The sequence below is a fragment of the Typopeltis vanoorti genome, chromosome 4 (genome assembly GCF_054136105.1).
Source record: "Typopeltis vanoorti isolate ZY-2024b chromosome 4, IOZ_Tvanoo_1.0, whole genome shotgun sequence".
Taxonomy (NCBI): Eukaryota; Metazoa; Arthropoda; class Arachnida; order Uropygi; family Thelyphonidae; genus Typopeltis; species Typopeltis vanoorti.
This window is the reverse complement of record NC_143552.1, coordinates 34075034-34097939: the sequence shown is the minus strand read 5'-3', so window position 1 is coordinate 34097939 and position 22906 is coordinate 34075034. Positions and strand designations below refer to the sequence as shown.

General features: G+C 37.1%; 1 protein-coding gene across 3 annotated transcripts in view; it reads left to right on the top strand.

Moving 5' to 3' along the window:
* Positions 1–22906, top strand: part of LOC150107214 (roundabout homolog 1-like) — a 742051-nt gene that overhangs the window by 590448 nt on the left and 128697 nt on the right. For all 3 annotated transcript variants that reach the window (XM_090391071.1, XM_090391072.1, XM_090391070.1), the window contains exon 20: positions 21039–21120. In XM_090391071.1, the coding sequence (XP_090247197.1) occupies positions 21039–21120 (82 nt within the window). The remainder of the gene's footprint in view (positions 1–21038; positions 21121–22906) is intronic.

Below are 22906 nucleotides of genomic sequence, written 5' to 3'. Positions count from 1 at the left end.
TACACGCCACAGAATACGGTGGAAGAAAGCTACAGTGATACACCGTAGCAAATACAAATTTGAAAGACTCTTTATGGAATCAGCCTCAGCCCTAAGAAATTCTCCAAACCTCAACAAATTTGGTTGTATGCGACTGCCCCAAATCTGGGAGGCCCACATCAGCAGACCTTCAGCCCAACGGCCAAGAACACCTACTTAGCCCACTAGAGGGCACCATCAGGACTGTTAGGAGAACAATAGCTTCATCTCTTCATTCCCAGTTTCTGTGTTGTAGTCCTACGTGCATGTAACTTTTTTTGTAAGTTCCTTTAGAAGATGGCAACGTGACGTTGCCGAAATATCGGAAACTATTTATTAAAGTTTAATTTAATTTATATCCTTATCACTGCCTGGATTATATACTCTTGCAAAGTGTTTGTTTATTAATTCTACCATTTCAACTGATTCAGTTACCTCCCTACCATCAGCATTCCTTAAAACCATTCTGCCGTATACATTTTTTCTTTTACTTGCAGCATATCGAAACTCTTTCTATATGCTGCATAATGATTCTCTTTAGCTTTCATTGCTAATTTCCTTTCATAATCTGCTTTTGCCTTTCTTCTCACATTAGTTATCTCTCTGGCCTATGCTTTATACTGTTTGTGTGTCTGCAGGTCACGTTTCTACTTAAATTTCCTCCACAATTGTTTCTTTTTTTGCAGCTCAAGCTTTTGGTGTTATTCATCCATTTAACCCCCACTTGATGTACTCTCCTGACTCTAGGTATACAGTCAGCCATTACCTCCTTGAAACGCTCCCTTACCACTTGCAATTTTACATGCCATGGCACTGAACCAAGCAATCTCCTAAGCTTGTCATACCTACCAGCCTGGTAATTCCACATGTACCCTGTCTTAATTGAAAATTTCACACATTTAATCGCTCTCACCAGTTGGTGGCAACGTGGTCATATTCATTACAGTCAAATTCTCAGATGCAATTACTAGGTCGAGCACTCTCGAACCCCTAGTATATTTCGTTACATGCTATCTCAGGTAGTTATCCCTTAGTAACTGCATGAAATTCATTTCCTTTCTCCCATGTGTCCTCTCCTCCTTCCAATCAATGTTAACATAGTTGAAATCCCCCATAATAATTGCCTGTCCTCCACTCATTGAGTGGAGGACAGGTAATCTGTTTGCCTATTCATACTATCTCCATCATCTGTTCTTGGGTGCTGCCTGGTCTATAGCAGTACCCAGCTGTATATTTTGTTCTGCTGGCCTCAATCTCACACCAAATAGCTTCAAATGTGCTATTTTCACTATCCTACAGTTGAACTTCTATTCTCTTTGGCTGCAATTCATCAGCTATCATCAGTAACACTCCTCCACCCATTTGTTTCTCTCTGTCTTTCATGAACACACACTATACTACCCTTCACATTCTATCCTACTAACTATATCATCTTCTGTTAGCCATGTCTCACTAATGCCAATAACCTGTGGCCAGGAAGAGCAGAGCAAGGCCGAAAATTCCTCCTTCTTGTTCCTAATACTCCTGGCATTAGTGTATTATAAGGATTCATTTGGATTATTGTGCACAGATCTGTAGCTTGGGTTTCTTGGAGATGTGGATGAGGTGGAGTGGATTTAGAGGTGAGTGACCTCTGGTGTCAGGACTGTGTGATGCTTCATATGAGAGATGGAAGATTTGTGGCTTACAGAAACTGGTTGATTGGTGGATAAGGGGGGGGGGCATATGATAGAGGTAAGTTCCTTACTGGGAAGTTTATAGGATTGATGTGGACAAAATAGTTCAGTATGGAAAACTAGGGATTATCTATAGAAATTGAGTAAGAGTGTGGTTAAAATTCTAGATTTTTTTACATGGAGAGTGGTGAATGAGTGGAATAGATTGCCAGAGTTGGTTATGTGCATTTTGTCAGTGAATGATTTCAAGGCAAAATATGACAGATATTGTAGAGGTATTGATAACTGTTTATTGATGTTTTTGAAATAGACCTCTGCCAATAAGTCTGCAGACTCCATGGAGGTGCCTGTGTGTATAATAATAATATTGAAAAGGTCAAAAAGGTAACCCAGAGAATTGCTACAATACTAAGATAGACTTTTATCATTAAGATCAAAGACTTGTGATTCCATTGTATGAAGCCCTGATTACACTACTATTTTGTGCTCAGATCTTGTCACTGGAATTTGAAGAGAATAAATTAACTTTGGAGAGGATACTGAGACAGATAACAAACTGAATATCAGGATAATATACAGTGTTAGTTATGAGGCTGGACTGAGTGCATGCAAACTACAGAGTTTAGTGGATAGAATACGAAGGGGTGGCACGATTGAAACATTTAAACATTTTTTGCATGGTGGGGGAACCATGGAATCTTTGTCTGATAGGACGGTAAACAGTGCAGATAGTGAATGAGTTATGTGACAGACTGTGTGCTATCCAAGATGGGCCTCTCACGATGAGTCTCATGACTCCAGAAAGGTCCTGACTAGTAACGATAAATAATTATAATTCTATAAATAATTTATGTTTTGACTCTAATAAAATCAATAAAAATATAAATTATTTATGTTTATGCTAACAATATCTCACAGGTACTTCTGTGTAGTACCATAGTTTCTTTCCATTTAATCGTGTGTAACCATCTATTCAATGTATGGTCTACTAGTCCTGACTAATGATGAAACACATGCCCTTTGATTGGAAAAGACCTTCATTTGATTCTCGTCGTGACAAGAGGAATCTTTATATGGGCTTTTTCATTTGAAGGTGAGTTAGCCAATCTTATTCGGAGGTAACAGTTTTTTTTTCCTGGAAACTCAGGTTTTTCATCCTAGGTAGGCAAATCTGCCATGAGAACATGCAATTTACAGACAGAAAATACTGTTTTTGGTAAGTGGTATATGATGTTAATGGTAGTGGTGTTGTCGGAGAATTAAGTTGTAGTGGACTTAAGCAGAGTGCCTTCCTGCAATGAGTCCTTTGAGGGATCCCATAATAATAAACTAAATAACAAATAACTGCAGATGATAAAATTTCCATAAACTATATCACACCCTCATTTTCAATTAAATACCAGATAAGTATTTCTTAGTAAATGTATCTTCTGTTATAGTTTAAGTAATTTGGTAATTCCTTGCCAAATTAGTAAAAGAAAGATCTATCTTCAGTCAAATTAGATAACTTCCACAAAGTTAATATTTAAATAATAGTTAAATAAGACATCTCCCAATGATGAAACATCAGAAACTCATCAAATATCACCCCCCCCCCCCTTCCTTTGTACAATTGAAGGTTGTTTTGTATGCACAATATCTCATTAATTGAAACTGATAATGTCATTAGAATGATTTTTAATAATATTCTAAGAATTTACTCACTTAACTTTCATTAGATTATCATGCCTTGTGTATTTTACAAAGTTAAGGGATGATGCTTTTCTTGTAATATCTGTTGAATTCTCTCAAACAAAAAAGGGGCTAATGTTCTTTTGACATAGCTTTAAGCTATGAAAATACTTCTGTAGTTCTGTGAAATGAACAGGTTTAATGTTAACACATCTTGGTGTTCATAGCCACTAGTAAGGAAAAATCATCAAGAGTTCATATCCAGTTGGTGCAGTTACTTTGAACATAATTCTCTCAGAACTGGAAATGATTGACTCAAGACCAAATAAAAATACTATATATATTATTTTATATGGTTCCCACTTGCAAAAGGTTATTAGTAAACCTATAGTACATTTGCACTGTGTGTGGGGGGGTAAGGATTTTTTTTTCCCTAGACTAAACAAAAGGTATATACATGGTAAACTTTCAAATTAATAAATAATTATTTTTGATATAAGGCCATCTGATTATTAACATTTTAATTTTAAAATTTTATAATCATTTATGCACTGACTGACACTATAACTAAATTGTTTTACAAATTAATGAATATGATTAACACTCATTAATAATCCTATAGAACAAAATTCTGTAGAGAAAATAATTGTTCTTTAGATTTCTATGTAAGACATTTTTTTTTAAAAAAATGCAGATGTTTAACTTCTATAAGGCTGTTGCAGTTTTGCTTCAGCCAGCACATGTATATCTTCTTAAATAAATAATTATTAACTATGGATTTATTATTTAATTGAAACTTTATTTAGCATAAAGTTTCACCCTACGGCATCTCCATGGAGTCCAGAGACTCATCGCGGGAGACCCAAATCAACAATCATACCTCTCCCTGAATATATTCACCATCAGGGAATTCACAACCAATTCTGGCAATCCATTCACTTACTCACTATCCTGAACGCAAAAATCTCGGCTGCACACCTCTACTAATCACACTCTTACACAACTTCTACAGATGTCCCCTAGTTCTCTGATCATTTGTCATATATTAAAAATTTTCACTAACATCAATTTTATAAAACCCCTTTAATATCTTAAAAGTTTCTATCATGTCTCCTCTTTTCTTCCTAGCAACTAAACTTTGTAACACACAAACCTTCAACCTATCCTCGTAGGGAACATTCCACGGACTTGTCACCATCTTGGTCACTCACCTCTGCTTTTCGACCACCTCCTGGTCCCCCCAAGAAATCCAGGTGAAATCCAAATCTGTGTGCAGTAGTCAAGATGTGACCAAATCAATACATAGGCTTATAAAGAGAGATAATAACTTTCTTATCTTTACTTATTAGTGTGTTTTTCAACATCCAAGTAATTTGTTGAGCTATTTTACCAACTTTTGCAATATGCCCTCTAAACTTTAATTCTTTGTCCACCATTATCCCCAAGTCCCTAGGCTCATAAATTTCTTGCAAACCATTACCATCAATATGATACACCATATGCACCCTTTTCAACCTGAAATGCATAACCTTACATTTTGCAACATTAAATTAGAATCATTATCCTTTGCCCACAATGCCAATTTATTTAAATCATCCTGTAGTAATCTACATCACCTTTATCAACATTTGCATTTCCCAGTTTTGCATCATTAGCAAACAACTGAATATTCCTCTTAAATCTTTCCCTATATCAATGATATACAAGTTTAAAGAGCAATGCCCCTAGTACTGAACCCTGAGCCCACTGGTCACCATCATTCTTCTATGCTCTACTTCACTATATACTACTTTCTGGTGTCAGCCATTCCCATCCTCTTCAGTTTTTGTAATAGTTGTCATTGTGGTATTCTGTCAAATGCCTTTGCAAAGTTGATCAGTATCATGGTGTAGCCATTACCTTTATCCATTTCTTATGTCACTTTATTATAAAATGTGAATAAGTTACTAAGACAGGACCTGCCCTTTACAAAACCATGCTGTCCACTGAAGAGTATCACATCCCTATCTACCGACTGTTGTATTTTACCTTTCAACAGCTTTTCCGATACTTAAACAACTTCTCCTGGTATATTAATTGGTCTGTAATTTGCTACCTCTGTCTTGGAGCCACTTTTATGCAATGGTATTATCTACCCTCTTTTGACTCCCTTGGAACCCTTCCAGAGATGAGACTTGCATTGAACAATTTCGTTAGAGGGAATGCCAATTCTCTTGCACATTCATGTAGTACTTGGGCTGATATGCCATCCAGTCCCGCTGCTGTTTTCACATTCATATTTTTTTAATATGCTGAACAACTCCTATTCATCTACCTCAATGTTGATATGCATCTCTGTAATATCAGTAACTGTAAAATCACCACCTGGATGATACACCTTTTCAGAATGATCAATCAGCAACTCAACTGAGGATATCTCTATACCTACAGCAATACCTAATGTGAGAATTGAAGCTAAAGAATCAGAGGTATTAAATATATTGCAAAACTTAAATGCAAACACTGCGGTAGGCTTAGATGGAATATCAGCTCGGGTGTTGCGTGAATGTGCAAATGAATTGTCAACCCCTCTCACCTGGATATTTAACTTAAGTTTGAACTCTGGTATGGTCCCTAGGGAGTGGAAGTTAGGCAAAGTGGTTCCTTTGCATAAGGATGGCTCTAAAACTGCGGTATTGAATTACAGACCAATCACCATCTCAGGAGTAGTGGTAAAAGTATTGGAAAAGTTGGTTAAAGACAAAATTCAAGAATGGGTGGATCAGGATATGATACTCTATAGAGGCCAACATGGTTTTGTTAAAGGTAGATCCTGCCTTAGCAATCTATTAACTATTCATAATAAAATAACATCTGAGTTGGACAAAGGAACTGGCTACACAGTGGTACTTCTGGATTTTGCTAAGGCTTTTGACAGGATACCCCATAGAACACTGTTACGCAAATTGGAGCAGATGGGAATGGATATTAAATTGGTGATATGGATAGGAGAATGGCTCAGGGAGAGATACCATAAGGTGGTGTATGGAGGAGCCGAGTCCAGAATGAGGCAGGTGACCAGTGGTGTGCCTCAGGGCTCTGTGCTTGGGCCAATGTTGTTTAATTTGTATATAAATGATATAGGAAACGGCTTAAAGGGAGATATTCAGTTGTTTGCTGATGATGCAAAGTTGTGTAGTGCAATAAAAAATCAAGCTGATGTTGAAAGTTTGCAGGAGGATTTAAATAAGCTGGTAAAATGGGCAAAAGAAAATGGATGTCAGTTCAATGTGGAAAAGTGTAAAGTCATGCATTTTGGGATTAAAAGATTACCAGCTGTGTACTACATCGATGGAAAGGTACTCCAAGAGATTGATGAGGCTAGGGACTTAGGGGTATTGGTAGATAGGGAGATGAAGTTCAGAGGACACATTGCTAAGGTGTCCAAGATTGCACATAGGATTACTTGGTTGTTGAGGAACACACTGACATCCAGAGATAAAGAGGTTATTATTCCCCTTTATAAAGCATTGATACTTCCACATTTGGATTACTGTGCTCAGGTCTGGTCACCTGGATTCCTTGGAGATGAGGAGGCTGTGGAGAGGGTTCAGAGAAGAGTGACCAAGTTGGTGAGTGATATAAAAAATGCTCCCTACATTGATAGATTAAGAGCTTGTGGATTGCAGAGATTGGTTGATAGGCAAAGAAGAGGGGATATGATAGAAACATTCAAATTACTAAAAGGTTTTTATAGGATTGATGCAGGGGAAATGTTTCAGCTGTGTGATAGTGATGGAAGAACAAGAGGTCATCTCTGGAAATTAAAGAAGAGTGTGGTTAACAAAGGTGTCAGAACAAGGTTTTTTGCCTGGAGGGTGGTGAATGAGTGGAATTCATTGCCTGACTTAGTTGTGAGCTCTTCGTCTGTAAATGAATTCAAGAAGAGATATGACAGATATTGTTTTGCTAGTTTGGGTCTCCCGCGATGAGTCTACTGACTCCATGGAGATACCCGTAATAATAATAATAACTATTTCTTTTGGTTTAAATTCATTGTGTAAAGTCATTCTACCATAGTCATTTTTCCTCTTACTGCTACATAATGAAAAACTCTTTTGGGTTTAATTTGGCCTGTTTGGCTAATTCTTTCTCATAGTCTATTTTGGCCTTCCTTACCGTGCTAGTCAGTTGCTTGCACTTTTTACTGCTCATGAGTATGCTGATCACTTTTTCCTTTATTTCCTCCACAGTGTTTTCTTTTTTTGCAGCTCTTGCTTTATGTCCATACTCATCCACTTAATTCCAACTTGGTTTATCCTCCTAACCTTGGGTATGCAGTCTGACATTGCTTCTTCTTCAGTAGTCCTAACAGGCACTTACGCACCCACGACCTTCCAACTGTACTCGGACTTCACAACCGTAACTCAAGGATACGGTGGTTAGCCCCATGCCTCCCGGTGTGTGTCACTGCTACCTATGTCTATAGATGCATGTGTTCATGGGGGCCGGTTTGCTGTTCTGGGGGACGAAAAACTCAGGTTTCTATGTGAAAAAAACCCCTACTTCCTTATGAAACCAGCTAACTCATCTTTCATCAAAAGAGACCAGGTAAAGGTACCTTATGGGAATTGAACCCAAGTCTTTCCAACCAAAGGGCTTTGTATATATCGACTGAGCTATGGACACTCTAGTCTGACACTGTTATCCTCAAGCAATCTCTGACCACTTGCCATGCACTACTGACATTTTCTCCTTGCAGCTTCTCAAGCAGTGGCACTGTTCCAAGATGACTCCTGAGTCTTTCATAATCACCGGCCTTATAATTGAATATAAACCTTTGTTTGACAGTGAACTCCAAGTGTTTTGCAACTTTACAAAACTAGACTACGTTGTCACTCTCCCTCAATTGGAGGCAGAGTGTCTGCCTTGGTTATGGATACATCTTCTGATGCTATTATCAGATTCAATGCCCTTAAACCCCTTGTTTCCTCTATAACATGTTTTTTCATGTAATTATCCCTTGGCAACTGTATAAATCCCACTTCCATCTTGCCTTCAATTGATGTCCTCACAGTTAAAGTCTTGTGCATGATATTATTTGGCACTGTCTAAAATACATTGGTCTAAGTACACAAATTTAAGCCAGAGAGAAAATATTAATTTAAAGGAATACTGACTACAGAACATGTTGTCTTCTTTGACCTGGATTGGTCTACTGCTAGACAAAGGTCTCCCCCAGTTTTCTCCATTCCATTATATTTTTAGCTTTTTTCATCCATTGCATTCCAGCAATCCTCTCTTCAGTGGGAGTCTGCCCTCTCTCCCATTTGCCTTACCCAAGTGATGAAAGATGTTTATGCCAGTTAGTTTAAGTACAAAATGAGTGATCATTTTGAGGGACTTTAACTGTAGCAGCATAAATTAACAAAGAAAAGAGCATGAGTTCAACACCACATGTTGCCAATGAATAGGATAAATTCATTGGCAACATGTGGTGGAGGAAACATTACCATCAAGAATTTTGGATTTGGTTATAGCACCAGAGGATTCCATTAGGACTAATATGCCATACTTGTCCCCAGGTCTTGAAAGCAACAATAGTCTTGCCTGGGAAGAAGAATATGCATGCAGAAGTATCACTGAGGAAGAAGTTATGTGGAAATATAAGGCAGACAATTATAATAGATTTAGAAACCAGCTTAGGGCAGTACTATAAATAAAAGAAGTAAGAACAAGAGTCGGTAGATCATGAAAATTAGGAAATCACATACCTTGAGTGAAAAAGATAGTGAATTTGAGTAAAATGGGTAACTAGAGAAATTAAACAGAAATTTCAAACGAAAAAGAGGTTATTTAAGACATATAAAGAGAAAGTGGAGAGCAGCTGTATGTTAAATATAAGGCTCAAACTAACAAGATGACTGGTATAGTAAGGAGAGAAAACCTAGAATAGAGGAGGAGATTAGCACTGTGAATCAAGGAAATGAGAGTGCTAGCTCCAAGGAGTTTTTTACTGTGCTCCAATGAGTATTTTCACTATGTGGGCAATACGAGGAGAAATGATTGTGAACAAATGAACCTACTGGATGGAGATGGAGGTCAGGAGACCAATGCAAATGATAGTAGAGCTCTTTAAGAATCACTATAAGTAGGGTGAAGCTTTATTCCTAGAGGGATAAGGAAGGATGAAATATTAGAAGTAAATGAAGTGAATGTATTCCAAATACCAAGCATGCTAACGTTAAGGCAGTGGGACTAGATGGGATTTTACCACCTGTTTTAAAGGAATGTGCTAAGTACTGACATATCATTGATTTAGCTGTTTAATGAAAGTCTTTTAATGGGCAAGTTCCTAATGAGTGGAAGGATAAGAGAGTACCATTTGTATAGTGGTGGTGGTTTGTACAAGGGTGGTCTGAAAAGTTGTCGGTCTCAACCATAGATGGCAACACTATCAGTATGATTTTTTTTTCTAAGTTGGTAAATCTGTCATAAGCACCCATGTGAAATTGCAAGTCATTCTATCAAAAGTAGTTTGTTTTATACAGCTGTCTGAAGCAAAAGTGTTGTCTGTATCCCTAAATGGATAAAATTGAGTATCATGCGGTTATAAAATTCTTTGTAAAAGAAGGTCTAACACCAAAAGAAATTCATTCGAAGTTCTTAAAAGTTTCTGGGCACTCTTCTCCTTCGTTTTCGACAATTAAGAAATAGACTGCCGAGTTTAAATGTGGCCATACCAACCTTGAAGATGATCCACATGAAGGACATCCAAAAAGTGTGACAACACCAGAAATCATTGATCAAGGGCACTGGTTAATCAAAGTGTGTGAAATTGCTGAGACTATAGGCATTTCAAAGGAATGTGTAGGATATATTTTTCCTGAAGAATTGCAAATGAAAAAGCTTTGTGCAAGATGGGTACCGTGCTTGCACACAGCAGATCAAAAATGCACTCACATGAAAATCTCTGAACAGTGCTTGGAACATTTTAACAAGAATAAAACTGATTTGTGTGTTGATTTATTACTATGGATGAGACTTGGATTCACCATTACACTCCAGAATCCAAACAGCAGTCAAAACAGTGGACATAAACCAGTTGTTCAGCACCAAAAAAGACAAGTTCCATCAGCATAAAAATAAAAACAGTTCCATCAGCAGGAAAGGTCATTGCATTGGTGTTTTGGGATGCTAAAGGCATTTTGTTTATTAATTATCTTGAAAAGGGTAAAACAATAACCAGGGAATATTATTCTGATGTTTTAACCAGGCTAGACGAAAAACTTTGTGAGAAAAGACCCAGTTTGCAGAAGAAAAAAATCATCTTTCATCAGGACAATGCACCTGCCCACAAAGGTGTTTTGGCAATGGGAAAATTAAGGGATCTGCACTATGAATTGTTGGAACATCCACCCTATTCCCCAAATTTGGCTCCCTCTGACTTCTATCTCTTCCTCGCTGGTCAGCATTTCTCTTTGAATCAAGATGTCATTGCAGCTGTAGAGGGATATTTTGCAGATCTTACTGAGAACCACTACAGGCATGGGATAATGGCGCTGGAGCATCGCTGGATCATAAGGGAGATTGTGTTGAAAAATAAAAATAATTTTGAAATTATAAATACTTTTTTTCATTGTTAGGCTGAGAACTTTTAAGACTACCCTTGTATTTCTACTGTTGTTGTTAAGATTTTGGGAAAAAAATGGTAGGAGCACATATACCAAATTGGGCAGGTGAGTGTAATATTGTAATCCGAACATTGGCATGGATATTTGGCAAGGAGCATTTTTTGTGTTAGTAATTTTGTAGTCTTTTATAATAAAGTAAAAAGAGTAATATTTAACTGTTTAAGTGACTGCTTCCTTGGACAGAGGAGAAGGACACACAGTAATATACTTGGATTTCACAAAGGCTTTTGATAGAGTACCTAATGATAAGTTGACAGTCAAACTAGAGCAGATGGGGTTGGATATTAGATTAGTGCATTGGATTGGAGACTGGCTATCTGATAGGTATCAACAAGTTGTGTATGGGGGTACGATATCCAGGAAAAGGAAAGTCACTAGTGGAAAGCCTCAGGTGTGTGTTTTAGGGCCATTACTGTTTAACTTGTATATTAATGATATTGGCAAAGATTTGGATGGAGGTATTCAGTTGTTTGCAGATGATGCAAAGTTGGGACGAACCATAAAGAGTAGTGAAGATGTTGTGGCCTTGCAAGAAGACTTGAATAAATTGAGTGATTGGGCATGGAAATGGGGATGCGAGTTCAATGTTGCAAAATGTAAGGTTTTAAAATTTAGAAAACAAAGATGGGATGCAGAATTTATGCTTGGGGAGAATATATTGTTGGAGGTAGAGGAAATAAGAGATCTGGAGGGTGATAGTGGATAAGGATCTAAAATTTAGGGACACATTGCCAAAATTGTGAAGACAACACAAAGGCTTCTGGGAATGATGCAGAGGACACTGATGTGTAGAAGTAGGGAGATTCTTTTTCTATTGTATAAGGCTTTGATTAGGCCACACATGGACTATTGTGTCCAGATTTGGTCACCAGGTTTTCAGAAGGCTGAAGAGATGTTGGAAAGGGTCCAAAGGCAACTGACTAAGGTAGTTTCTGACCTCAGGAATGTCGAGTATGAGGAAAGATTGAGAAGATGTAATTTGCAGAGTCTGGTGGACAGGAGGAAGAGGAGAGATATGATAGAGACCTACAAGTTGGTAAGGGGTTGTTATAGGATCAATGGTGGAGAAGTTCTACAGAGAATAGTGGGAGATCAGGGGAGAACCAGAGGTCATCCCTGGAAACTGTATAAAGAGAGTGTGAGTAGGGGAGTGAGAGGCAGGTTTTTTTCGTGCAGAGCTGTGAATGATTGGAATGCCTTGCCTGAGAGTGTGGTGTCTGCAAGGAGTTTGAGTGTATTTAAGACATGGTATGATGAGCTTTTACTGTTTTACTGTGTGTGTGATAAAAGGACCTCCCAGATGAGTCTTTGACTCCATGAGGTCTTGGGGTAATAATAATAATAATAATGGAGGAAGGATGAAGAGGATTTGCAGCATCCTCTCAAAGGCATATGACAGGGTGCTGTATCATAAGTTGCATTGCCTTGGTTTCAATATCAGTGTAGTAACTGGTAATTAATTTACGGAATTGACAACGCATATAAAGTAAATTAATTAAAGATAACTTTAATGAATCACTTCTATATTTCGGCAATGTCACATTGCCATCTTCGGGAACATAAAGATATGGTATGTGCACTAAGGAACTAACAAAGCAAATGAGGAAGAAAATAAGAACTAATTTTGTTCCTAAAGTCCTAATGGTGCCCTCTTGCGGGCTAATTTGGTAGTCTTGGCAGTTGGGCTGAAGTTCTCAAAATGAAAGTCTCCCAAATTTGGGGCAGTTTCATGCACCCAAATTTGTTGAGGTTAGGAACGTTTTTTAGAGCTGCTGAAGATTCTTTGAATAGTCTTTCGTATTTAAACTTGCTGCGATGGATTATTTTTGTCTTCTTCCAACGAATTTTATGGTGGGTATCTAGGGCATGGTCTGCCAGCCCAGAGCGGCTGTACTGGTGAAACCGGATGTAGTCTTGGTGTTCTGAAATCCTGATATTTGTTGTTCTGCCTGTTTGGCCAAAGTAGGACAATTTGCAGCTGCAAGGGACCTGGTATACACCAGGTAGGTCTAGGGGAAGTACAGCCGCTCTGGGCTGGCAGACCATGCCCTAGATACCCACCATAAAATTCGTTGGAAGAAGACAAAAATAATCCATCGCAGCAAGTTTAAATACGAAAGACTATTCAAAGAATCTTCAGCAGCTCTAAAAAACGTTCCTAACCTCAACAAATTTGGGTGCATGAAACTGCCCCAAATTTGGGAGACTTTCATTTTGAGAACTTCAGCCCAACTGCCAAGACTACCAAATTAGCCCGCAAGAGGGCACCATTAGGACTTTAGGAACAAAATTAGTTCTTATTTTCTTCCTCATTTGCTTTGTTAGTTCCTTAGTGCACATATCATATCTTTATGTTCCCGAAGATGGCAATGTGACATTGCCGAAATATAGAAGTGATTCATTAAAGTTATCTTTAATTAATTTACTTTATATGCGTTGTCAATTCCGTAAATTAATTACCAGTTATGTCTAACCAACGTATAAGTCTTACTACTAGAATCAGTGTAGTAGATAGAATTGGAAATTGGCTTTCTGGTAACAGACAGAAGTAAAGTTACAAGTTTGATTCCACAGGACTCAGTATTTTTACTGTTTAACATTTATGTAAGTGATATTGTCACTGAATAGTAGGAAAATATTCATTTGTTTAAAGATGTGAAGCTAGCTCTAAAGAGTTATTACTAATAGAGCTGATGCTGTGCTTCTTCAAGAGGATTTGAATCAAGATGCCAGTTTAATACAACTGAATGTAAGGTATTGAAGTTTGGGATTCATCAATGGGAGATCATATTGCAAAGGTTAGAATGACAATACAGAGGACTGCTGCAGCATTGAGGATGGCATGGACCAGCACAGACAAGAAGGGTGGTCTTGCTCAGGCCACAGCTGGATTATTGTTTTCAGGTATAGTCCTTGGCATTTGGAGGGGATGAAGTGGCAATATATAGAGAGTGTACAGACAAATAACAAAAATGATATCAGGATTGCAAACCAGTGGTTATTAGTATGGACTAAGTACATGTGATCTGCAATGTTTGGTGGAAAGGAGATAAAGCAATAATATGATTGAGGCATTAAAGCTGTTGAATGATATTTACTTGAGTGAAACGTAGGAGATTTTTTTTCATTGAGTAGAATGATGGAAAAGATACAGGACAATAGTCACCCATGGAAATTGCAACAGCATGTAGTGTGTTAGAGAGTAAGAAGTTAGTTTTTTGCATGATGAACTGTAAGATTGTGGAGTGCATTGCCTGATAGTGCAGTCTAGTGCAACAAGTTTAGTGAGTGCTATGATATGTGCCATCTAAAACAGACCTAGTTAATCAATTAAAACTACTTCCCACTAGCATATCTACTCAGTCATACTGAAAAGTTAACATTTCTTATCATTATTTATATACAGTACAGTGTTATATGTATCGAAGTTAAAATTTTGATTGTCCATATTTCCATTGTTTTTGCAAGAACTATCATGTTGGAAGTTTTTTCCCACTTGGTTAGACTATAAGAAATTTAGTTTAATCCTCTATCCAAGTGTAAGCAAACAAAGTACTTCAGGTGCAAACTTTGTTTGCTTACACTTGGATAAAGGATTAAACTAAATTTATTAAAGAACTATCATGATTTCAGTGACATATTTACATTCTGCAGAAACTCTGCTGAGTTCTTTTGGAAAAATCCAACAGATGTGTCATAAAGTTAACACCTTTTATTGAATTGTGATCTGTTTATGGTTAATGTACTTTATACATGTATACTTCTATTTTTGTAATTATTATTTGACCTCCATGGAGTCAAAGGATGCAGAATTAATTCCATTAATACCATGGAATTAATGTAAAAGATCATCTAACTATGCCTTAAACCCATTCACAGTTTTACACTCAACACACTTTCACGCAATGCATTCTTCTCATCAATCACTCTCCATAGAAAGAACCTACTTCTCATGCCCCTGCTCATTGCCCCCCCACACCCTCTTCCTTATACAGCTTCCAGGAATGGCCTCTTGTTCTAGAGTTGCATCTCTCTACTGTATAAAAAAATCTCTTCCATATTAATCTGGCAACCCTACACTAACTTACATGTTGCAATCATATCCTACTCTTCTTCTATTCACAAGGCTCTATAAGTTGCAAAGGCTTGTGATTTGTAATACAATTTGGTCACCTGTAAACTAGGCAACCAAATCTCTACACAGCAGTCCATATGTGGTCCAAAGTCTTATACAAGGAAACTATAAACTCTTTGCTTCTGCATGTCAATATCCTTTTCATTATTGCCATAATCCATTAGGATGTTTGCACAATTTTAGCAATGTAACCCTTAAACTTCAAGTCTCTGTCCACCACTTCCAGAGCTCTCATCTCTTCCACCTCCTTCAAAATTTCTCCATTAATTGTATACTCTGCATCAACCTTTCCTACCAGATTTCAAGACCATGCACTTTGCAACATTAAACTGATAGCTCCACTCATTTGCCAACTCACATAGTCTATTCAGATCCTCCTTGCAAGACCACAATGTCTGCTTTACTTCTCATAGTTTTTCCTAACTTTGCATCATTGGCAATCCAGCCAATCAGCTATCCAATTCACTTGTCTGATCCCATCTGTTTCAATTTAGCTACTAACTTGCTATGTGGCAGTCCCTCCTCCACCGTACACTCTCTACTCCAACTCATGATGTTGCCTTCGTGAAGATGAAATAAAGTGATACACTGATTGTTGAATACTTAACTATATCCTCTGCATTGGTTACCAGTCTGCTAGTGTTATCAACTAGCATCATCATCATTTCCTGTAATCATTTTTCCTTCTCCTTGCCACATATTGAAAGAACTTGCCCAGATTTTTCTTAGCTTGATTGGCTAATTTCTTCTCATACTGCATTTTTGCCATCTTTACCAACCTAGTCATCTTCCTCTCTCTTTATACTCTTCATGCAACTGATCATGAAGAGTATAAAGTGTGTTATTCCCTGACTCTGTCTCTTTGTTAAAATCAGTATTGCCATAATTGAAACACAAATAATGATCATCCTTTGCTTGCTCACTAAGCCAAGTTGCCTATACATTTCTTTGTTTCCACCTTCCACCATTCCCTAGCCTGTAGCAACACCCTACTAAATATCTCGTTCTATCAACCTCCACATCATACTGCTTCATACAAAGCCACTGCTACTTTTTCTCTTTATATCTCAAACTTGCATAATTTCCCTCTTATCATCAGCAGTACTCCCTCCCCTTCCTTGTTGTCTTTTCTATCTTCATGAAAACATCATATCCCTGCATTTCTATTCCCTTCAAGGCATTATTCTCATCCAACCTTGATTCTCTTATTCCAACTATTTTCAGAGACATAAACTCAATCAATATAACAATTTTATCTCCAATTTTATTTCTGATACTCCTGGCATTTATGAATAAGCATAACATTTCAGTTCTTTGTTTATAACCAGTACTATTCATGCTGCCCCCCCCCCCCAATCTGTGACTTCTGTTCACCTTCTATCCATATATCCCACATCCAGATCAACCCTTCCCCATGTATTCCAAGCCATTCCATTTAGATGCTGACCATCCACATACATATATACATACATTACTACATTCAGAATCCACTCTCCTTACACTGTGTCTCCCTAATCATCCTGTTTCCCTGTCCAACTTGAATTCCTGTTCTCACATTCTCCACTCCGCTCACAACCATATTAGTCTCACCTAGTCCACTTTCCTGCTCATTCATCATCTGACTTCCAATGATAATTTCTTCCCATCATTCAATACACTTCCTTCCAGCAGCAATCTTTCAAAATGACTCACTGCAAAACCATTCAGATGCAGTCCATTGCTCTTATACAGTCCCATTCATCCCTGAAACTCATTCCACACGTTTACAAACTACACTCCTTTCTCTTCACTCTTTTCCATTAAATTACATTCAAGATCTTTGATTTCCACAACATATCCAACACCTCATTCACCCTGTTCATTCTTCCTCCTGGAAAAGCTACCTTGGTCACTATCTCTCATCTACCACTCATCTTCTTTTATGACAGAATCTCCACATAATGTTATTCTTTCTTCAGTGATTTGTTACTTTCTTTCTTTCATTTTATTCTTTCATACTCCTCCATTCATATTCACATTTCATTCTGTACATGCCTGATCTTATTCTTCATCTTAATCATTTTATTTTTCAATTCTTGCATTCCAGCAATCATTTCTTCAATTTCTTTGTTAGACTTGCTTCAGTTTCCACAGTCACACCAGCTCTTGCTTCCTCAATCAATCATATTTCTGCTTCCGTAATTACACCCAGCTTTCATTTTTTTTAATTATTTCTGTATTCACAATCACATTCTCCACACTTTTGTTTTCTGATGCCCACTCTTCTGGCTGTCATTCTTAGTCTTACATTCACCACTGCCTTTAGCCTGGTATACTTCACTTCTGATTCCTGACTTTCATTCAAATCACTGCAATCCATTAAACATATCACACTCCCTATACTTCACTCTCTCTCACTTCTCTTGTTTAATCTCTCAACAAACACATCTGCCACATTCGCCCACACATACATATTACACTCTCGACAATGACCCATGTTGATAAAATTACAAAAATTAGGCAAATTTTAAGTAGGCACTTTGGCACCTATTTGAGGGTGAAATTTACTAAATTTCAACTCCTGCATGGAAGAGTCCCTTTATTTCCTCTAAATGGCCAATTGAAACAGAAATTGAATAGGCTTACAAATTTTTATAAAGATTTCAATGAATTTGAAATCTTTAAAAGATTTGAAAGATTTCAATGAATTTGAAATCTTTAAAAGATTTGAAAGATTTCAATGAATTTGAAATCTTTATAAAGATTTTTATGTCCAGTATGAGTGAATAGACAAAACTATTTTTCCTAGATGATTATGCATTTAATGCCTAAGCCAAAAATGGGACTAGATTCAGTTAAAAAAAAAAAAAAAAAGTGCTGAAATTTAGAGAAAAGCTTAGGTGTTGTTGATTATTCATAATAATGCTTCACAGTATAAACAACAAGAGAGGAAAAGCACATTTATTAATTTCACTAATATTTTGCTGGTTTTCTACCCAGCACTATCAAATCTTTGGCAAATTAATGCAGCCATACTTGTTAAGGTTGGGAGAGTGCTTTACATCCATCCATATGTTTATCGGACATCAACAGATGCCCATATGGCCACACCAGTCCTGGCTATGTCGTCCTGTTGTATGCTTTTCTGGAGGCTTGAACTCTGTGAAAATCAGTCACTCCAGACACTATCCATCCATCTCATTGACAGTCTACTCTTTTCCAGGAACTTTACCTTCTATTACTGTTTTGAGAAGTCCTCCTTCCATTCTTTCAATCTCCTGTCAATATCCTTAAGGAGCCTTAAAGTTCTGCCAATCCTTTCTAGCATCCATATATTTGTCTGCCTTTCAGTATATGATATCCTCAATGGCCTTCTGTAGCACCACATCTCAAAAGCAGTTATTCTTTTCCTATCAGACTTCTTTAGATTCCAAGTCTCACATTCATAAGTTGCTGTTGGAAAAACAGCTCCATCCAAAATCCTCAACTTTGTTCTCATAGAGATAGATCTATCTTTCCAGATTTTAGACAAGTCTCTGACTGTTGTTTTAGCCATTCCTAATATTCTTCTGAACAGCATTTCTTCACATTCATAATGGCTCCCAGGTACTTCAACTTGCTGACTTCCTCAATTCTTTATTCATTAAGATGCACTTGTTTCTCAGGAACTTCTTCTTCTTCCTAACATGGAATATAGGCCATGTGGCCTGTTCCGGTCTCATCACTGCCTGTATTTCCTTTGAGAATCGTAATCTTTGTCTTGATAGAGCTGACCTATGTCCTGTGTTCTTACTGATCTCATTAACTTTGTCAATAATTTGTCCTAGTTCTTCTTCCTTGTCCTTACAAAGGAGTACTGTATCATCAGCATACCTCAGATTACTAATCAATCCACCACTTATCCTAATGCTGTCTTAAGCTCATCCAATGCTACATGCATGATGTCCTCTGCATAGATACTAAACAGGTGAGGAGAAAGTAGACATCCCTGCCTAACTCCCTTTCCAACCTGAAGCCAATCAGTTCTTCCAACATGTTTGTACTGTGGCTTCTTGCTACAGGTTAGCTATCAACCTGATAGTGTGTTGAAGAAAACCCATTCTTTTCATTACTTCCCACAGTTTCACAATGTGAACACAGTCAAAAGCTTTAGAGTAGTCTATGAAACACATTCTCATAGGGAGTCTAAAATCTTTATACTTTTCTATAATCTGTAACCTCATGCCTAAGTGGAGGAGGTTCCAAATCAAAATTTTTATAGTGAGAAGACTCCTCCAAATTTTCTTTATCCTCTCTGTTGTACAGTTCCTCACAGTATTCTTTCCATCTGGACTTCCAGTTCTTCTGTTAGTATTGCTCCATTCCTGTCTTTGATGACATTCACTGTGGGCTTAAAACTTGTGCTCTTTAGGTTATGAACTGAACAAAACATCCTTGTATAATCGTGCCTTCTCATCTGGAACTCTGTCTCTTCACATTTATTGGTATAAAACTTTTCCTTATCCTGCTTGATGGCTCTTCTGCCTTCTTTATGTAATCTCTTATATTCTTCAGTCCCTATGTCTCTTTGTTTCTCCAACCACCTTCTTTTGCTTAGATCTCATGTTGAATCTAATATCCATGGGTCTGTTGGTCTTCTTATTAGGCCGAGATGCTTGTTGACTGTATCCGCTATTATAACCTTGACTCCTTCCCAAAGCATTTCCAGTGAGTTCTCTTCACTAGTCTCCAAAAAATCATCCAACCAAGTTGATGTTTCTTCTTTGAAGCTTTATAGCTGATGCTAATTCTAAAATTAGTCTCTCAGACCTATAACAATTTCTATTATGTATAAATGCTTTTCTCCATCTGATCTTATGTGAATTAGTATCCAGATTGTGGTCTGCAATCCCAAGTTGCCATACAGATAACATGGATGTAATTTTTTTATATTCTTCAAGGCAGATGCTAATTGGTCTACCAGTCTGTCCAAAGTAAACTAAACTGCAGGCAGAAGGAACTTTATGCACTTCAGGATGTTCAAGAGAATGCCATTGATCTTTAGAAGAATGCAGGAAAGTAGCTAGATGAATGAAAGATTTGAAAGTGGCATGCAGATCATATTTGCAGAGAAGTTTGGCTGTTTTTTTCTGATGTACTTTTAACATATGGGAAGGGAATGGTTTTGCTGTCATCCTGTGTGTTGGATGTAGGAGGGATGAGGATGCATGTAGTATTTTTTCTATTTTATATAGGCTGTATCCATTCTCTTAAAAGTCTGCAAAGGTCCTGAGCTCAGTTTCAAGGGCTGTGTTATTTGAACAAATAGCCCTGGTGTGTTAGTGTTTTGAGGATATCATACTGTTGGGAAGGGTAGTAATGTGATTGTTTATGTAAATACCTTTCTCTATGAGTGGGTTTTCCTCTCTGGGTGTTGTTCATACCATGAATCATTACTATAAAGGAGTACTGAAATGCTGTGGTAATTAATGATGTCATTACACAAGAATGGTATTGCAAAAACATTCCTTTTTCATTGGTCTCAAATCATTTCCATTTCTGTACGTGTTTTATTTAAACACTATACTTGCTAATCATTTAAGTGTGCATGAAGTATGCATGCATTCAGGAAACACATTTATGGTCCAAGAATTCCAAATGTTGACTGCAGTAAGTCAAACAGAAAGTGTGCTTGTTTGTATAGCAGTGCTACTAAGAAATGTAACACTTGAAGTATGCATTGCACACCAAACAAGTAGACTTTGCATGGTGTTGTCTGGCGCATTTTTGATTTATTTTAGGATAACTGTAATGCTTTGACTTGCCTTGAAGAATTCTGTAATAGTTTCTGTACACCCTTTTTTAATGTGTATATAAGTCAATATTTGCTTATTTCAATATTTCCAGATACATGATGGCAAGAGCAGTGGGTCTGAAGTCAGCAGAAAATCAGATAGAATGTATGATATGGAAGCTCATCTTAAAGATGGTAAAAAAAAATTCTACTCTAATCTTCCAAACGTATCTGCTTAATTATCTTTAATTATTAGTTTGGAAATAATAAATAGCAGTAAGTAAGATTCTAAATTATTGTATCTTTCATGCTTAGCAAAATATCTGACCATTTTTTATTCAGTTCACTAATTACACAATAACTAGTTTTTTGGTGGATGTGTTATAGCAGCACCTAATGATTTATTCTATTTTGAGATCATTAATATTGTTATTATCTGAACATCTACACAAAACTCTAGCACTCAGCATTGGTTGCCCAAACAATGACCTATCATATTAAAGCAATTCCTATTCTGAATATTTCTATTTTTGTAAACCCCAATAATTTTTGCAGCTTTTTATTGTTTCAAAGGCAGATTGTTAATCTGCTTGATATAAAATAATAATAAAAATAGCCATTTAGCATCTTTCCTTTAAATAAATTTCCATCTGATGTAGGTGTTTTAAAACAATGACAAAACAGACAAATATAATAATAAAAATAATTGGATTATTATTTCCTGTATTTTGCAAAAGAAATCAAATTGACAACTTAAGAGAAGTATACACAGTTAAAGATACATACATGTAAGCACTACATGAGCAAGCAAGAAACAAAGCAAAGCCTAAACTTAAGATATGTTGACTATGTAGACACATAGTTGACTTAGGATGGTGTTGATTGAATCAAAGAACGAGAGTTCCTCAGCTGTGAAGCAATTTTATGCATACAGATTTATTATTATTATCATTATCACATCAACCACCATGACATCACCTTATTGATCACGGGAGCTCCACTTATCTAATGGCATATTTATTATATTGAAACTTAACTCTCCACAGCATTCACAACACATTCTGGCAATGCATTCCACACATTCACTTACTCCATGTAAAAAATCTACTTCTTACATTCATCTTCACCACATTATTACACATCTTCCAGAGATGGCCATTTGCTTTTCCTTCTCACTTTCCATTCTTTTTATAACCTCCACTTTGTTAATCCAATAAAATCCCCTCACTGACTGACAATATTATTATTATTATTATTATTATTATTATTATTATTATTATTACGGGTATCTCCATGGAGTCAGTAGACTCATCGCGGGAGACCCAAACTAGCAAAACAATATCTGTCATATCTCTTCTTGAATTCATTTACAGACGAAGAGCTCACAACTAAGTCAGGCAATGAATTCCACTCATTCACCACCCTCCAGGCAAAAAACCTTGTTCTGACACCTTTGTTAACCACACTCTTCTTTAATTTCCAGAGATGACCTCTTGTTCTTCCATCACTATCACACAGCTGAAACATTTCCCCTGCATCAATCCTATAAAAACCTTTTAGTAATTTGAATGTTTCTATCATATCCCCTCTTCTTTGCCTATCAACCAATCTCTGCAATCCACAAGCTCTTAATCTATCAATGTAGGGAGCATTTTTTATATCACTCACCAACTTGGTCACTCTTCTCTGAACCCTCTCCACAGCCTCCTCATCTCCAAGGAATCCAGGTGACCAGACCTGAGCACAGTAATCCAAATGTGGAAGTATCAATGCTTTATAAAGGGGAATAATAACCTCTTTATCTCTGGATGTCAGTGTGTTCCTCAACAACCAAGTAATCCTATGTGCAATCTTGGACACCTTAGCAATGTGTCCTCTGAACTTCATCTCCCTATCTACCAATACCCCTAAGTCCCTAGCCTCATCAATCTCTTGGAGTACCTTTCCATCGATGTAGTACACAGCTGGTAATCTTTTAATC